This window comes from Zonotrichia leucophrys, chromosome 2 (genome assembly GCF_028769735.1).
Source record: "Zonotrichia leucophrys gambelii isolate GWCS_2022_RI chromosome 2, RI_Zleu_2.0, whole genome shotgun sequence".
Classification (NCBI taxonomy): Eukaryota; Metazoa; Chordata; class Aves; order Passeriformes; family Passerellidae; genus Zonotrichia; species Zonotrichia leucophrys.
This window is the reverse complement of record NC_088171.1, coordinates 43495685-43514020: the sequence shown is the minus strand read 5'-3', so window position 1 is coordinate 43514020 and position 18336 is coordinate 43495685. Positions and strand designations below refer to the sequence as shown.

The window sequence follows — 18336 nt, the reverse complement described above, 5'->3', positions numbered from 1 at the left end:
AGGTACCCCTTGGGTCATCCAAAAAACAAATATATGTCAGCTCACTTGAAGTGCCTTAGTACAAGACGGATAAGGCTTGTAAAAAGGCAAAAAGTCTTTTTACATCATGTTCTGGAGGACAAGACTGTTTATTTGTGGTTCAGTTGTGAACAGGTGCAGCTCTTTGGCTGATACCTAGACTAAAATTTGGCAATTTAAAGACATAGTACTTACAAATGTGGTGAATGGAATTTATCTTTAGTAGTCAGTGCAACAGGAGAAAGTTATTTAGCTATCTTGAGATTATTTAAAGTCCAAAGGAATCTTAAACTGCAAGAAGACTGATTAAACAGACATTGGAAAGACTGAAGCAGAAGTTTTAGAGTAAATCAGATAATTGTATTGAGAGCAAATCTTGAATCACTATGGAAAGGCATAGTCACTAGCAGTAAGTCTCAAGATGGGAGGACAAGACATTTCATGGCCACTTACTTGGGCTAATAGAATTTATCTAGTATGAATACCTATTTCACCCCAACAGTCTCTGTCAGCAGTGTAATATGGACTGTGAAAGCTGGTACACTGATAACAACAGCACAGGAATGGATGTGGATGCTTGGAAGTGAGGAGCTTTATTTCTCTGACTGCTTGGCCTTTTTTTTGCAAAGCATAGCTTTCCACTGGGAGCCCCAAGATGCAAACTTGACTTTGTCTGCAAGCAAGATACCTTAATTGGACATTGTATCAAACCTGTATTATTTATACTTGGGATTTAAATTTTGGGTTTTATTGAACCATAACTTGTACTGGCACCCTGTATCATATAGCTCCAGCTGGGTTTCCCTTGTCACTGAAGCTAAATCTCTCTACAGAAGAACTCAGTTTTTTTCAGCATGCAAATCCTTCTGCCTTCTGTGTTAATTAGCTACCTGGATACAATTCTGTTTAGGTAAACTACGACTACACAACACTGACTTTTTGACTCGTGCTCGCTTAAATGTATTTCTGTCACTACTGTTTCAGTTTTATCTTTATCTCACCAGAAGTGTTTTTCTCTACCATAGACCCGATTGTTATCTGTCTGAACAGGAAGCATCTAGCTATTTCTCAGAATTTACTAAGCTCAGAATGTCCCACAAAAATTTAAATCCATTTCTTCAAATGTGGGTTAGCTAAGAAACAATGACACTTCTGTAGCCATCTCCTTCTATCTCAGCCTGTTGTTGCTACACAGGTATTGCCACTTAGGCCTAATTCTGCAAATATTTTTCTTGTGGTGTGACTTTCCCTTTGTTTTGCAAACTCCCTCGTCTTTACTTTTGTGTTTTAAGAACAGGGAGCACCAAAGACTATAGACAATGTGTGTGCAGGAAGTCTTTCATGATGGATATCTGTTTGTACATAGCTATCTCAGTCCTGGACCAACACTGAGCAGCGTGAGAGGGATGGGGAAAACAAGGATAAGACTTGGACTTTGAGTAGGAGATTGTAAAGGGCTGCAGTGTGGCAAGGGCTGAAGAGTGAGATGCTGAAAAGCATCAAGCACTTTGTCAGTTTTTGATGAAGTGTCACGTTTGTTGCAGCTTGTTAGCTTGCTTTGGAGAGGTTTAGTTCTTGTATATTGGGGCTGGGAAGGTATTTGTGGCTTGCTTAAGTTCTAGGTATTACCATATGAGTCATGCAGTGCTGTTTGGGGTGATTGTATGCACAAAAAGTTACCACCTGTGCTTGTTTGATTAGCACAAGGGTATTGGGTTTTTTCAGCAGCATGGAAGGGAATTTGGATTTAAGTTATTGACATGCTCAACTTTGTAGTGTTGTGAATCCTGAAGACTGCTTAGCTGTGGTACAAGTTAAAATATTGAATGTTAAATATCTTCCCTTTTAAATTTGATCCAGAGGAGGTGGCTTATACTAGAGCAAAGAGAAATCTTTCTAGTTAGAAACCCACTGCTTCTTCACTACCCTGCTGAGGGTAGTGCATTTCCACTTCTGGCTGTGAAGGCACAACCTTCATAGGTGAACTGAGCTAATGGCTTCAGCTCTGCCTTGCTCAGTCTGCTGACTGACCCTCTAGCTGTGAAAGCTGAGTGGCAAAATAAGCATAAGCAGTGACAACTGAATTATGTTCCTCCTTCTGTTGGGAGCTCTGAGCACTTAAGAATCATCTTTCCTTCAGAGTGTCTTTCTGCCTCAACTTTTGAGCAGCAGTGGATGGCTGACCTGGTCATCCAAGAATGATCCCTAGAGAATCAAGAGTATTCCTCTTGTGGCAGGGAGAATACTAAAAACCAGCTGTAATGTTAAAGAAACTGCTGGCTCTCCTAGTGCTTAGTGTGCACTGGGAAGGACAGGTTTTGCTTGCAGTCAGTACCAGTTTGCAAAGCTCAGTCACTGAGCTACATGAGGAAAGCACTTCCTGTGCATAGTAGTTTTCTTTCCATTCCAGTGTCTACTTCTCCCAAGGACATTAACCCCATATAAGAAGGCTGTCCATATTATTTGTATCAGATAGTTTAAAATATTTCTCTCTTCCTTCTTCCTCCAGTGCCTGATTTGCAGCAGAAAATGGAATGAGATGATGAAGGGCAGGAGGAGTGGTAGAAAATCCAGGTCTAGAGAGAACACATTTTAGGGAAAATGAGTGTGAAGAGGAGGAAAGCATAGTAAGAAACAGCCAGAAAGAAATGGAGAGGGAGAAAAACAGATGTGACAGAAGCCATAAAGATTTAGTAAATTAAGTCAGTAACATTTAATAAGTGTGTAATCACATACACACATGCTTCCTGGCTGCTGAATAGTAAGGTACCTGTAGAAATGTGTAGGTCCTCCTTGACTCCTTGTGATATCAGCAAAATTGTAAATTTTGCAATATGGATGAATTCAAGCTCTACATCTGAACAAATATATTGGTTTCTAGATGTCTAGAGCTCTGCATACTCCATGTAAAAGCATGCAGAGAGTCTCTAGTACTTTACTAGGACAGTTTTTAGTCATCAGCTTCAAAACAAATACATGGTAATATGTAGTATTTAATAAAGTTTCATCAATATTTTTAATGGCTGATGTTTTACAATTTTAGTGTCAATGCTGTTCAAAAGGTATGTTTCAATTAAGTTTCAGTGTTCCTGAAAGGCTTGATCTTTGTGGTGTCCTTCACTAGTAAGCTACTTGTGATGGCAGCTTCCATGGATGTTTAAGGTTTTAAATTTTAGAAAAAATACAGACATTTTCAAAAATTGTCAATATGAATTGGGTCAAGGTGTTTCTAACTTAGTGTTCTGTTTCCAGTGAATGCCCAGAGTGAAGTAAAATACTGCAGCTATAAAGTGGTAGCTCCCAAAATATATTGACATCTCCATGATTTGTGACTTCAAGTTTCTTGAGCCTAGGGCTATATCTGGCTGTGGTTTAAAAGGCAAAACAAAAAGCATCAGCACAGATTTTAATTACCTTATCCAGACGGTATGCAGTGCTTACACTTTTGCAGTCCTCAGTTGAAAGACACTTTAATCACAGATATTGCCTATAATCCTAATCATGGCTGAGGTAGTGGCTTCCATAATTATTAGATACCTTTTCAAAAGTTCTAAGAAAAGTTTTTAAATGCTAAAGTATGTGCAAAATTGCCAGAATACCTGTTTTTAAATCCTCTACTGCCTATTTTGCTATAAATGCAGAAATGCCACAGAATTTATTTTCCAGTCAAGATAAAAGCAGAAGCTTAGGAGGAAAAATTACTGACAACCCCAAGTTAAAACAGTAGTAACCAGGGATAGAGGAGAAGAGGAAGAAGTAGTTGAGCAGACTCAGGAGGGAAATGCTATGCTCTTTTGCAAGATTTCATCTTTAACACCAGTCTTTGGCTAGTGAGTACTCGCTCAAGTAGCTGGGAAGGTGGAGAGTGTTTGCCTCCTATGAGGGCAGTGCACTTGGATGTGGGGTGTGGTATTTGTCTGTGTCCCCACATGTGGGTGAAATGGAAAAATGTGGCTTATTTCCTCTTCCCACTTTAATTTAGGTAATACACTGATATAAATGTTTTAATCATAAAATTGATGAAGTTTTAAGCTACTTTACTCCCTCTTTTGGTTTGTGTGTTTTGTTGTTGGTTTGGGTTTTTTAAGGGAAAATTTTTAAAATAAAATGTATCTGCTGAATCACTCTGCTGCAGGAAAAGGTGAAAACAAAAAACCTCTTCAGACTGCAGTAGTTCTGTGCAAAATGATATACAGATTTTTCTGTAACAGGTATGTTTAAAAGTCATTGTTAAATGGCCCTTAAACTGACTTGCATCTGATACAAGCCAGTATGTTGGTGTAGGAGAGTGCAGAACAAATTCTGACCAGATCCGGGTCTAACTGGATTATTCATTCCTTTTTCTTTGTCTGAGATTGATGATCCAAATCACCTAAAATGGTTAAAAGGTAGTCAGATCTAAGGTGTCATAAGTCTGTGAAGGATTGGTTTTGCTGTCATCACTCTATGTGTGTAATTAACTATAAGCTTAATTATATGGGTTTGGAGTATGTTAATGTGCAAGTTACACCTGGGCATTTAGAGCAGTTGTTTTTTTGCACTCAGTATTTATGCACAAGAGCCTTAGGTAGGATTCATGAGGTTTGCACAAGTAGGGAATGCTGATTCCTCATTATTGCAGAGGAAGAGGAGCATGGAGACCTGTTAACACAGCCTCTCCTGCAGGGATGGCAGAGCTGCACTGTGTTTCTGAGTCTGGTCTGTGCCAGCAGCAGCTCCCCCTGACCTGACTGGGCAGAGCCCTGTGTGTGCCTGGTGCCTCGTCCCAGTTGGAAAGCCTGGGGTGAAGCCAGGGAGGGCAGCACGCTGTTTGCCAGGGACTTGTGCAGGAGGGCCAGCACTGGCAAAAGGGAGAGTTCAGGAACACTGGAGGGAAAATAAAAGGAGTGTCAGACACTTACGCCAGGGCTGGTGGGAGGTACAAATGTTTGAATTGGCATCACGCCCTAATGTTAGCCAAAAGGTGCAGAACCTTGTTAAATTGCTCAGTGGGAGTTCAGACCCAAGCATTGTGCAGTCTGGGGAGTGCAGGATAAGCCAGGCATGTACAATAGAGAACGATGGGAAAGCTGTTCACAGGAATGCTTTCTTTTATAAACTGTGTTTTTATCAGACAGCTTTTCAATTTCTCTTATCAAAGCTTGACTAAATGCTTCCCTCTTGAGAGTGCTTGAGGGAGTGAGACTGGGATTTAATTCACTAGAGATATCTTAGTACCATTTTGGTTTGGGTAGCAGCTGCTGATCTAATAAAGGGACTCTGTGGAAAAAGTTACTTTTATTAAGTATGCTCTGTATGTATGATAGATGCCTGAATTATTAATGGTGCTGCTACCTACAACCTAACTGTGAGAAGAGAACTGCTCACAGGAGTTCTTGTAAAGTTTTGCAAAGAGGTGGTCTAGGAGGATGAAGTCTGACAGCATCAGACAAAGATTGATATCTCTGTAGCCAGACAATGTCTGGAGAGTATTTGCTTCCTGGTCAGACATTAGAATACCTTTGTATTAAAAAACCCCAAGCAATCAAATACCAAAATCCAACCTCAAGGAAGTATTTATCCTTAGCACCCTCTTCTGGGCAAGTTGACAGGTAAGAGTTCTTAAAATATTTTCTATTGTTTTAAATTACATTGTCTCTCTAGTATTTCTAATCTTCTGAGAAGCTTACAGTTTCTGATTGAACAACAGGAGTTTACTGTGCCTAAAATACATTTTAAAATTTTCTTTGTTGTGCTGGATGTATATTGTTTATATTTTTGTTTGAATACTTTTCTTTATAATAGTTCACTTCATGCAAGATGTTTTTCACATCTCCATCATGGTGCTGCACACGTGGCATTATACAGGATTTTTAGAATAACCAGTGAATGTAGTGGAGACTGAAATAAGCACTGCTTTAGAACCTCAAGCACCTGCAAGACAGCTGACTGTCATTTGATGGAAACAATGTAGACCTAATTTCCTTTTACTTTCTTGCTGCCATGGTAGCTTTCTAGTAGTCCGTCATTCTCTGTATTTGGAATGCCAGCGGTGATGGAGCCACAGGAGAGAACAGCCCAGAGCTGCTGGTTTCTCAGTCATGGCTGCAAAAGGTACTCTCCATAAGCAGTCACTCGAGGTGCCTTTTGGCAATGAAGAGGAAGCTTTTCCCATGAAACCATGGAAACTTGAACATGTGGACTTACTTTGCCAAGTGTGCACCTTTCTGATCTGCCAGTTTGGTTGCTATGTAGCCTCTTGTTGGGAGTGCCCCGTGGAGTGTGAGGTTGTGTCTAACAGGGATTTCTAATCTGCATCTGGCAAACAGGGCCTTATGTGATCTTCTGTTTGTGCTATGACTGAATTGTGCATCCCACATTCTGGCTAAGAGAAGTGTCCAAGAGAGAAGGTTTTTATTAAAAATAATATGTTTTCCCAGAAACTTCTTAGTGAAAGCCAACTCTTCTGCATTCCTAGTAATTTACTTTTTCCTCCTTTTTTCTCAGACTTGATAATGCTGCAAAAAATTCAGTCTCCAGGACTCATTGGAGCTATACAGCAGTGACCTTTCCTTCATGGAAATCTCACATTCCTACAGTTGGCAGTTTCATACTTTACACTGAGAAAAAGGTGGATGGGATGTAGAACATGCTAGTGTGGTGAGAAGTTGAAGGTGTGAAATATGAGTTACCAGTAAGGCTGGTGGAAGAAAGCCAGATGTATACAAGAGAGATGAGTAGGAGAGTAGAAAAATCAAATGACAGGCTAAGTGTTTAGAAGCTACCTAGTTATTTACCTACAGTGCCTTGTCAGAGAAATGTTACATTCAGGCTTGAACTTCCAAGTTAAAAACTGAGCATGGGTTCTCATGAATCTTCAGTCAGTTGGTGTGTCACTGATCCTTGCCTTTCTGCAGGACAAAAAATATCTTCTATGGCTGTCCATGATGTTCTGAATAAAGAACATTTTGCTTGTAGTAGCCTGATTCTTAACCCTTTCACTTTGTGCTCTTTCCCCAGAGGATGTGCTGAGTAAAGACGCTGGGGAGTGTGCAATATGCCTGGAAGAGCTGCAGCAAGGAGATACTATAGCACGGCTGCCTTGCCTCTGCATATATCATAAAGGGCAAGTATTCCTTACTGGAATGGATGTAAAATTCACAAGGTTGCATTTATGGGTAACTCTTCTTAAGAGGTGCCTAAAGAAGTGCTTAAACTTAGTTGCTTTTTTGCATTTAAAAATAACAAAGAAACAGCAGTAGCAGCCTTAAAGTTGTTTTTTAAATTACATCTTTCTGCATCTATACCAAATGCATTTGAAGTTCATTTTCCCTGCTACAAACTCCTCATTCTTGGAAAATCACCTGGATGGGGAAGGAATGTGTATCATGGCTGAGGAGTTAGGTCATGTGGGCTTAAGTTTCGTCAAATGCTAATAGAGTTGGGCAGAGAGGGGAGGGGAGTGGTTTTTTAACCTCTTTCATATTGTTTTTTCATAAGTGTCTGTACTTTACAGAAAGTAAAATGTCAGTGAATGATACAAGCAAGATGATGTTAGTAGCTAATTAACCTGTGTATGAAGTCTGTAATTTGTAAAATGTTTCCTTAGAAAATTTTAACACTTAAGAAATTTAGGTTTTCAACACTGTTTAATACCCAAGTATTACTGTGGTTTGGGGTTATTAATTTTTCCAGTGATGTGTGCATATGTATATACTTCTTTGTATAATATAAAATTCTACTAGCCATTGAAATGGAGAAACCAATTTATATTCATACCCTACTGCTAAATATTACTTGTATTCATGTCAATTGTTCTCATTTTTGTCATGTATCCAACAGCTGCATAGATGAATGGTTTGAAGTAAATAGATCTTGCCCTGAGCATCCATCAGATTAAGACAAGACTCATATTTTTAGGTAATGTTTATTTATGTTCCAACAATAAATATCTTGACTACCTGAAATCACTGTACTATTTCTTTTTAATTGTGAATTTACTACTGTGTCTCAGAACTACAATATTAATCGGTAAGAATTGATGTATATTGCAATATAGGCAGAAGGTTTCTACATCCTTGCATGGCATGGTCTTTCCAGTTTTAGTACTGGAAAGTGGCAAGTCAGTGTCAAGAAACCTTTAGCATTAACTTTCTAAGAGGATTTTTCCATAGAAATGAAACAAAATTAAAATAATACAACTGTGTCATTTTGGATTGTTCTGTGAGTACTGACATGTATTTCTGACAGAAGTCTTTTGGAATCATATGAAAAGGTTGAAACTAGGTATTTTCAAAACTACCTTAATGTTAATGCATTCCAGAATGTTTAAAGCATATAAATAAATGAAAAATGTTGACATGTTTCTATCCCATCTCACAGAAGTTTGCATTTTTCCAGCTTATGTTTTGTGTTAATGGTTGCAGATCTGCAATCTCTGTTAAAAGTTTAAAGTTTTATTCTTTAGTTGACTGACTCAGAAACTTTAAGTTACATTAAATAACTGCCCCTAAGCATTGCAAAGCACATCAACAATCACAATTCTTAGAGAAATAGAGATATCTGAAATCCTATCTGGTAGCTGAGAGTTTGGTTTTGTTGTTCTGAAGGAAATGAAAAATAAAAAATCTGAAGTATTCATGACTAGCATTTATTTGTGCATTTGTTTCATGTTGCTTCGTGTGCCTGTGTTGTAGGGCTAGCAAAGAAAACCTCAAGGAAGATATCCTGCTACTGAGATAATTGTTTTGATCTCAGGGTAGTGTTAGCCAAAATTAATAACCAAACACATTTCCTGTATTGCCCCCAGTCTCTGGTTGTGGCAGAAGGCTGCATGCTGTTCATGAACACCTGTGTCTCTGTACATGCTCATGGCTGTCCAGCCTCATGTTAAATTCTGTTTGCTTTTTCCACAGCAGGGATGGTGATAACTGGGGACTTAGGAAAAAAGGGGAGGAAAACTCAGTTGTTGTGCTCATGCTGTTTGAATGGTTTCTGTACTGAAATAATGGTATTTTCTCCTCTGCTTTTCCAACAGCTGCTTCCACTGATCAGAAAACATAGGAGATGTGAGGTTCTCTTGCTGAACACAGCGTGCCTGGCTTGAGACTTAGTTCTTTGTGGCTGAAAAAGGCAAAGATGGACAGTGACACGGAGAAAGCATTGCAGACACCGTTACTTGACAGTAGTGCTCAGTATACCAAACACTCATGCAAAGGACACACAGGGATTTTGAAAATGCTGCACATCCTGTAACAATCGACTCCCCAGAGACATTACTGACACTGTTTTGTATCGAAGGCCAAAGTTCCAAATTTCAGCCTAACTTCTGGTTCTGTGAAGAAGCGAGTTATTGGACATGTTTCCTACTGCCTCCAGTGGAAGTGGAGACGTTCGATACGTGCTCTCTGAGACCCTCGCAGGGGAATGGCCCCAGATCAGAGTGGGAACGTTTTCACCTTCTCGTTGGCTGAAGAACAGTACATGGCAAACTAAATAAAATCTAACAGTGTGACCTTAATTTACTGAATTCACACCCTGTTTTACGTTCTTCACTTTTTTCAAGAACAGAAAACATAACCCGCTCTGTGTAGGAATACTGTATTTCAAAGTTTTGTAACTAAACCTTTGTCACAATGCAGTCCAAAGAGTAAAACCAAGACAGGTAACTAATTTATATTGATCAAGCTACAGAGATTGTTGAAATCTGCACATTGTATTGCTATTTAAGTAACTAAAACGTCTCTTTTATTGCTCATGAGTCAAAATGACAGAAAGAAATGCAGCAAAGCAAAATCTTACAGCTATGCAACTTTTTTTAAAATAGGAAAAAGAAATGAATTACCAATTTTAAGTGCTGCCAGTTAAGGTAATTTGTTTAACGGGTATTTTTTTAAAGATGTTTCAGGTAATTATTTTATTGTACTACTCTCATCTCCAGGCTGCCTCCTGAGGTGTAAATGAATAACTGCAAGTGTGGGCATGGGGAGAGGTTTTTATAGGCATGGGTGAGATTACATCGAGGTGGGATTTGTGTTTATTTTTTGAACATGCGCAAGTTCATGTTTCCTTGTTTGAATGTGTTTTTTGGTCGCAGGATCTGTAGTACATTGCATCTAAACCCTTGGTGTCTTCGTGTGGAGACCACCATTTGACAGTGTGGGTTTTTGTTTAGTTTGGGTTTTTTCTATCTATTTTTTTTTTTAATTCATCTGCATTTGTTTAATTTATTATTATTTTACTGTATTATATTGGTATACCAGAGCTCCACAAAACACAGGTTGTCTCTGGGTGGATACACCAAGTAAAACTGTGGATATGTATTAGTTCCCACAAAGTATCACAGTTTAAATTGATTTTTTTTTTTTTTAAAGACAATGAACTGGAACAGATATCAGGGTTTAGAAGCATACTTTTTATATCGAGAACTAATTGTAGTAGTTTCTGAATTTCACAACACAGGGAAGAGTTTATGAATATTTATTAGCAACAGTATTCTTAGTGAGTTTCAATGGCTACAATAAGTTGCACAACACTTCAGACTTTTTTTCTTGTACATAAATAATTCTGGTTGGGTTCTGGTTTTTTTTGTTTTGTTTGTTTGTTTTGTTTAAGTACACATTTCTCTCTGTTGCTGCTGTGATTTATATCAAAAAGGGCAAAGAACAGGAGCAACTACCGCTATCTGGAGAAGAAGTGCAGTTCATGTTCTTAAACTCTCCCATCTTGCTGGAATAGCAGTTCTTCCCTAGATAATATTTTCTCCTGAATGTTGCTCTGTAAAATGCCTTTGTTGCGCTGCAAATCTAAAGGAGTCCAAACTAGATAATTGTCATAATTGCCAGTGCAGTTTCTATACTTTTGGGCTTGCATCACTGGTTTCAGCTGAACCTGTAAGCTATGGGGCCCTGTTGAGTTCTCTTTTTCAGTGGGAGCAGAATCATTTTGTCACACATTCGATTCTGTAGTCACATCAAATGTACAGTCATTCCCTGTACAGAGTCCTTTTTTGACGAGAATATTTGTGTTGCCTTGTATTATCTTGGGGGAGGGAGGGAGGGGATGTGGAACTACAGCACCTGTGATACTCAAATAGTGGTGTTGCCTGCAGGCCCATTTTCCCAATGTTTTAAACTCCTGATATCTTCTGAAAGTAAAACTTTTCCATTTGCATTGATTTAATGTTTACTGTTGGCTTCATGCCTGCAGAAACTCACCTGTAGCCATGTAAAGGGGGTAGGTCAGTGTTTTGATGTCCTGTGCTCTGAGGTCATAGATAGTCTTTGGCTTGAGGGTTAAGTACGTAAATACAAGAAACATAAATCTGTGTGCAACTTGAGCTCGGTTTTGGTAGTTCATACTTCTAGTTTACTTACTGTTTCCTCAAAACCCTTCAGCTTCTGTATTCAGATGGAAGTAGCTGATTTAAAGGCCCAGCAGTTGGGACTGTTGTCCCATGTTTAGGAACAGTGTTGGAAAAGCAGGTCACTAGCTATTGCACTGGTGAAGCTTTTGCAGGCAAGAGTCCATGGCTGCTTCCATCAGCACAGTAGAGCAGCAGTTGCTTGGATTATTTGAGGAACTGATACAAGGTGAGCTTTAGTTTGATGTTCTTGGTATCCACAAATCTCTTCTTAAAGACAATGGGAGGTTTTCTTGTATCAAAACCTGTAAGATAGACCAAGCCTGGAATGACCCTGGAAGCATGAGTGATGCTTGGGTTTGAAAACACCAGTGGAAACTCACCTAGGTACGCTTTCTGTCACCATCAGCTGGTGATGACCATGCTGTAGGCACAGCTCTAGTCACAGACAACACCTTCATTTTGAAAATGTCCTCACAGGGGTGTCAACTCATTGTGCTTCAGAAGGGAAAAATAAACACCAAACAAGTCCTGTATCTCAAACAAGGAACACCACACTTGTCCACAAGAAGCAATAACTTCAATTTCGGTGCGATATGCTTCTTTGCCTGTAAATATCTTGAGATTGCCAATTCTGTGCTGTTTCAGAGTATTTTCTGTCATCTGGCCTATATCTTCCCTAAGTATGTAAGGGTGTGAAATAATTCCCATACTCAGGTCTGCCATAAACATGCTGCTTGCCAGCAGGGGAAGAGTAGATTTGACACTGTCTTGAAATGTGCGATTTTTCTGAACTTGTAACATACCCATGTCTCTTCAGTAGCAGCTCGTGTTTTGAAGTTCATAGTGGAGGTGGCTGTGAGTTGGTTTGTATTTAACCATACCCCGTACAATAACAAGGGAGTCAAGACTGCTGTCAGCACAGGGCACCCTTTGTCCTGGCTCTTACAAGTCAGTATATATATAATGCTTCCCTTTGGAAGGAGGTAGCTCATTTTCTTGCAGCGTGTACATTCAGCAATGAGTTGAGCAGGATGTAAAAGCAAAAATACGAAGCACACCACAAATTATTGGTATTTTAATTTTGGGAGAGATAAAGCCAAAAACAGATGGTCTTATTTGTAGTCAAGTTAGCTGTCATAATCAAGGGGAAGTGTACTGGGGTATTTTGGAAGGGAAAACATGTAGGGTATGTACAAAAATGTGGGTGGATACTTGTGACCTTGGTTTTTTTCCCTGCTTCTCCTCTTATGATGTAAAGGGGGTTTATGACTGAATCTCAAGATTTATACATTTATCCTACTTCTTAATTTTAGGAGCACTGGGTTTTTAATTAAGCCTTGCTGAAAGGCTGGAGAGCTGGTACAACAGACTCCCAGGAAACTGAAATCTCAGCAAATATGGGAAAGAAAATTTTTATTGAGAAATGTGAATCTTTGGTGTTTATGGAGGGATATGTGTAATATGCGAGATGTGCTGGAGAACGCTTTTAGTGCTCTGCCTTTTCTATGTGAGGGCTTTAGAAACTTGCTCCATTTCTTCCATGTTCCACCAAAAGCAAGGGACTTGGCACTTGGATGTTACTATCTCTCTTTGTAAATGGTGGCAAAACGTTGCTTTTGATGCAGGCAGTGATCTCTCTGAGTTTCTTGTGGCTTTTAGCCATTTTCCTGTATTGAAGGAGTATTTGTGTGCAAATTTGGTACTAATTCTGCTGTGCTGTTGGGATTTTCCTGCTGAGAGACTACCACACACCTGGGAGTGCAGAAGTGCTACTATGGGATCTTCCAGCTCACCTTTGGTGGTGGAGGATTATCTCTTTTTTTGATGAGTGCTATATTTGATTATTCACTTTCCACCCTCCCGAGCTTTAAAGTCATTTTAGTATCCATTTCTTCTCTGCCTAGCTGAAGATGAGATATATGTTAGGCCATATTCCTATATGAATAGGCTTTCCATTGGCATCAGCAAAAGTGATGTAAGAGGTTGTAACTGTAAGAGAAGGCTTCTTATGGATTTCCTGCAATCCAGCCAAATGTGTTTTTTTTCATGCAGCTCCTACCACTTAACTTTTTGTCATTCAAAACACTCTGCGTGAGAAATCCACGACAGAACTATGTCCAGGATTTGTTTTCCTGAATGAAAAATCTGTGATGTTTCTGTTTCTCCACATAAGTAAGCTGCTTCTAAAATCAAGTTGGAGATGGTTTAGCTTGTTGGGGGTTAAAAAAACCAATCCAGTCCATACTCTCAAATTACATTTGGTTATCTTACTCCACAATTATAGGCTGGCTTTCCAAGCTGCTTGTGTTCTGTAAAGTCATGTCTCAATTAGTACATCAGAGCTGATGATGGGATAAGCTGTAAAATGACCTCACTGTGGGGCATTATTAGTTGTTGAAGACTTGCTCAGGTAAACCACCATAGGAGTAACCTGCACCTGAAAAAGGAATATCCTGCACCATAAGAATATCCTGCACCTGAAAAAGGCTGGACTTGGTTCTGTCTTGGATTTAATAAGTTGCCAGTGTAAAGAAGTAGAAGGCAGCCAGCCCACTCACTGATCTTTCTGGCAGCTTTTAATCTATGTGTGTTTGTTTGAGAGACTTTTGCCCTTGGGTGTGCTTTGGCAAAGATTTTGCAACGATAAATAGGATTTGCTCAATTTTGGCAGAGTTTCAAGTGTAAGTAACCCGACGTTGCAAGAACATAATCTGTTGCTGAATCCTGTTCCTCTTGTTTTCTCTCAAATCTGTCCCTTTTAATGCTGATATGTTATATTTCATAGTAAACACTTCTCAACACGACTGGTCACAAGCTCTCAAGGTGTGAAATTCTAAGAGGAAGAGACATCAAAGCTTGATTCTATGCTCTTGTATATATTAAGATGAAGCTGGAATATTTGTTACCATACAGTGAAGAATTCTCCCCTAGCTGATATTGCCAAAGCACTATAACTTTCAAGGAAGAAAGGAGGTGGCTTAGCTGTAGAGGGGATGCTTTAGTGAGCTACATAAAAACTACTTGTAACAAATTTTAAGAGCTGCAGTGTGGCACTGAATGAGTGGTGATCCAGCGTTAACCTTTATCCCTTGATTACAAACCTCATTCTGGCTCTTCCCACCCTTTGGCAGATACCTGCTGGGAGGGAGCAGAGTGTGTACTCCCTTTTTTTTTGTATGCCTCTTCCTACAGAGCTAACCTTGCCCACGGTGAGTTAGAGGGAAGTCCATGCTAGTTTCTGAAATGCCACCTGTATGTGCAGTGGTAATGGACAAGATACCTTCCTTCATTACCCGGAGCAGAAATTGGAATGTAATTTGCAATGTCTAATGTAAATGTAAAATATATTTGTTTGTTTTGTTGTTTTTTTTTTTTAATTGAGCAGTATGATTGCAAGTTGACTTAAGTTGTTCTAAGGTACTCTTTTCAGTGGTTTGCCAGTACATAATCACGAATGAAAATATTTTTTTATTGATTTTTAGGTTGTATGTTTAACATTCCATTCATGTAAAATATGTACAAATATATGTAATAAATCTTTTGAAGCACAGTTTTCCTCACACTTCCAGGTGATTTTTTTTTTAAAGTATTGGTGAAAGAGGCATTGCTGTGGGACAGAACTTCTGTATGTCTTAGCTGGAACAGAGGAAGGAAAAGCAGTGCATGGTTTAGAGCCACAGCCAGAAAAGCAGCTTGGCATCTCACCTCTCTGCAGTCCTGCAGGTGGGAGTACAACCCTCAGGCCAGCCTCTGGCCCCTCTGAGTCCCTCTGACTCTTCACCTGTCCCACAAGCAGTGATGTGACAGGCTTGTATCCCTCTGGGCAGGGAAGGTCTCAGCAGACAAGAGCTGATGTAGCTGCTGTTTTGTGGGGGTGGCTGGAGGCTGGAGGTGAGATTTCTCTGGTCAATGCATCCTCTGTAGGTCTTCAGCAGACATAATGGCCTTCAAGGGTAGCATAAGTTAGAGCTGCCAGGTCAGCAGGTAGGGAAACTCATAGGTGGTTTCCAAATGAAAAAAAAAAAAAAGGAATATGGGTCAAAGAGGGTAGCAAACAGCCTTTCTCATCACCTGGAGTCTGGGAACCCCCATCAGAGGATCAAGGTAACTTAATAGCTGCTCTTTCCTACAGTTTCCTCAAACCCAAATTCCACTTCAGCTTCCTCCCAAAACACTTCATGGTTGCCTCCTAAAAACTGATTCCCTGACAGCATATCTGTGGCTGGGCAGTGCATGGATTTCTTTGTCCCAGATTATTCCCAGCACTCTGGTCTGTTCCTAAACAGAACAGCTGGAAGGAGGCTACTATAACAACCTCCTGCAGAGACACCTTGCTGGAGGAGGGAATTTCTGCCCAGAGCCACTGTGGGTGTTAAATTGTTCTCCAGTGGAGCATCCTGACAAGGGCAGAGCACTGTGATGTGAACTGCCTGGAAACTTCCTCCTGGGGCAGTGGCTGCAGCCCTGCAAGTCAGGTCACCTGCAGCAGGTAACTGTGTGTGGGAGAGACTTGGCTGGCTGAGTTACCCCTCCAAACCTTCCTGCCTGGCCTGCAGCAGCTGGGGAGCCGTAGCCCTTGTGCTGAATGTAAAGTGAGATGAGGACAGGAGCACAGCTGAGCTGTGTGGTTTCAGATAGTGTACAGGGTAAGTCTGCTGCGGGGAAGGTGTGATTTTACACCTCTCCCCCTACACCAGCTGGGAGTGGAGCTGTGGGAGCTCTGAGTAAAACCAAGTGCATTTCACCAAGGTTATGTGGAGGATGTGGGAGAAAATGAATGGAGTTCACTCTCCAGGCAGGAGATGCTTCTTGGGTGGTGCTCCCAGCCAGGGTGACTTGTGCAGGCTGATGGAATGTGATCCACAGACTGATGGCACAGATTCCCCCATGGCTGTGTGCACATCCTTGCTCCACTTTTGAGATAAGCCTTTTGGTGTGGCTGGGGGAAGCTGAACCCACTGCTAAAGCACAGTGACTTTTGGATCATCACAATTCTCTCTGTGGGAGATGAGTTCTAATGCATCAATTATTCAAGCCTGCACCCAGAAACAGTTTGATGCAATAACTGAGGAACATGTTCCTATCATTTCTTAGAGTAACTTTCTTTCCACCACCCCTCCTCCCAGTCGTCTTCTGGAAAGCCTGAATTCCTTAACTGGTCATTTCTCTGTTTTCCTGCTCAGTCCTGAGCTGTGTTATGGAAGCAATCGATAACTAGTTAGAGCTGAGTTTGGCTTTGCATGAGAAAAATCTGCAGGAAATCATTCCTCCAGTTCGGTAGGTGAAGGATTTCATGTGTGAAATTTAAATTAGTGGCATCTGTTGGTATCACATCCTACCTTCCTGTGGCTGGGACATGAGACATGCCACCTTTGCCCCAAGTTGCTTATCCTGAACTGGGATGCTGTGCAGTCCCCAGGGTGTTTCTGGGAACTGTCAGCAATAGATGGTGATGTTGTACATGTGTGTGTGTGTCTGGCCCTGCCACCACACACTGTTGTTTGGTACAGCCAGTGGCCCATGTCCACTTCTGGATGCTGTGTTGTTTTTAGCAGAAACAGGGGAACAACACACACCCGGTAGCAAAGAGAGCGGGAAGGTGGGAAGAGTCTCCTGCAGCAGCAGGAGCTAAACAGGGAAATTCCTCCCCTGGTGCTTTAGTGCCTTGTTCTGTAAGGTCTCATTCTCCTTCTGAGGCTATGACACGTGAGCAATGTCTGTGCCTGGGGGGAGTGCAGGCTGGAGCCTGCTGGTGCCTGCAAACATCCCTCAGCATGTTGGTTCACTAGAGGAGGCTCCCTGCTCCATCCCACCCTGCAGGGACACGGATGCTGGTGTCCAAAAAGCAGAACAAGCAGAGCACACTGCCCGTGAGGTGCTGTGCAGCTCATTCCTGCTGTCTCCTTGCCAGCCAGCCACTGCGAAACAAGGAGCCTCAGCAAAAGCCAAGTGAGATGGAGTTTTCCAGCCCTCATGTAATAAAGCATCTGTTTTCTGAGAGGGATGAGATCAGGGATGCATGGTGGCAGGGAGGAGGGTTTGACATAAATAAATAATTGCATAAAGCCCATCCTCAGCTGACGCAAGATGACTCACTCCTCGTAAAGGCAGGAGCACAGAGAGGCAGATCTGAGGTGCAGGGACGCGGCCGCAGCCGAGCCCGCTGGAAATGGCAGGTGCTCTGTGCCTCCGCATTTGGCCCCTTGTCTTCGGAGTCATGCTTTGTGTCGAGCTCCTGCCCTACTTTCCTTTCTTCCTGTTTACAGATTGCTTTGTTTGAACACGCGCTTACATTTTAACAAAGCCTCCCCCCTCCCTTCCCTCCTAGTTGTTTCTGTAAGCCGGCTTCAAACAGAGGAAGCTGCCAGGCCTCTCCCCGAGCCCATCGGGCCCTGTCGCTGAGGGCCGTGAGCGCCGCGGGGCTGCTCCCGCCCCGCCGGGCTCCTCTCTGCCGCTCCCTTCCCCTGCGGACCCGGGTGACTCCTCAAGGGAGCAGCCTTCCTCCTCACAAGTCACCAGGGCCGGGATTAACGTCTGCTAAAGTCAGGATTAAAGCGTCTGGCAGGTAATGGGAGCATGGAAGCTTGACGGCTTCATTTGCTCCAGTCCGTGAGGTCCAACTCTCCCGGCTGGCGAGGCTTTAGCGCTAATTAAGTCTCTGCCTTCAGTGTGCAAGGGGAATCCCCAGACAGGAGAGGCTGGGCATAATTTAGTTGTTTGAAGGGGTTTGCTGCAGCTGGAGCTCTGGCTCCGTGCCCCACAGGAGCAAGGGGGACACTTGTGCAGCGATGGAAGTGTCCCTTCAGCCGTGTCACCAGCCGCCACCTCCCGAGCCAGCTGCCTGCGTGGGGCTGGCATGGGCAAGCGTGGCACCTCTCTCAGAGCAGCACTGCACAGTGGAGCTGCTGGGAGCCCCCCTGCCAGCAGCCCTGGTGCCAGCAGCAGCTGCAGGCCCTGTGTGTGGCAGGATTTAT

The 18336-nt window shown here is 41.7% G+C and overlaps 1 protein-coding gene across 1 annotated transcript in view; it reads left to right on the top strand.

The window, feature by feature from the left end:
• ZNRF2 (zinc and ring finger 2) overlaps nt 1–14912 on the top strand; it is a 60518-nt gene extending 45606 nt beyond the window's left edge. The window contains exons 3-5 of the mRNA XM_064704752.1: nt 7018–7123; nt 7840–7917; nt 9035–14912. Coding sequence (XP_064560822.1) covers nt 7018–7123; nt 7840–7897 — 164 coding nt within the window. The 3' untranslated portion in view covers nt 7898–7917; nt 9035–14912. The remainder of the gene's footprint in view (nt 1–7017; nt 7124–7839; nt 7918–9034) is intronic.
• The last annotated feature ends 3424 nt before the right edge of the window (nt 14913–18336 follow it).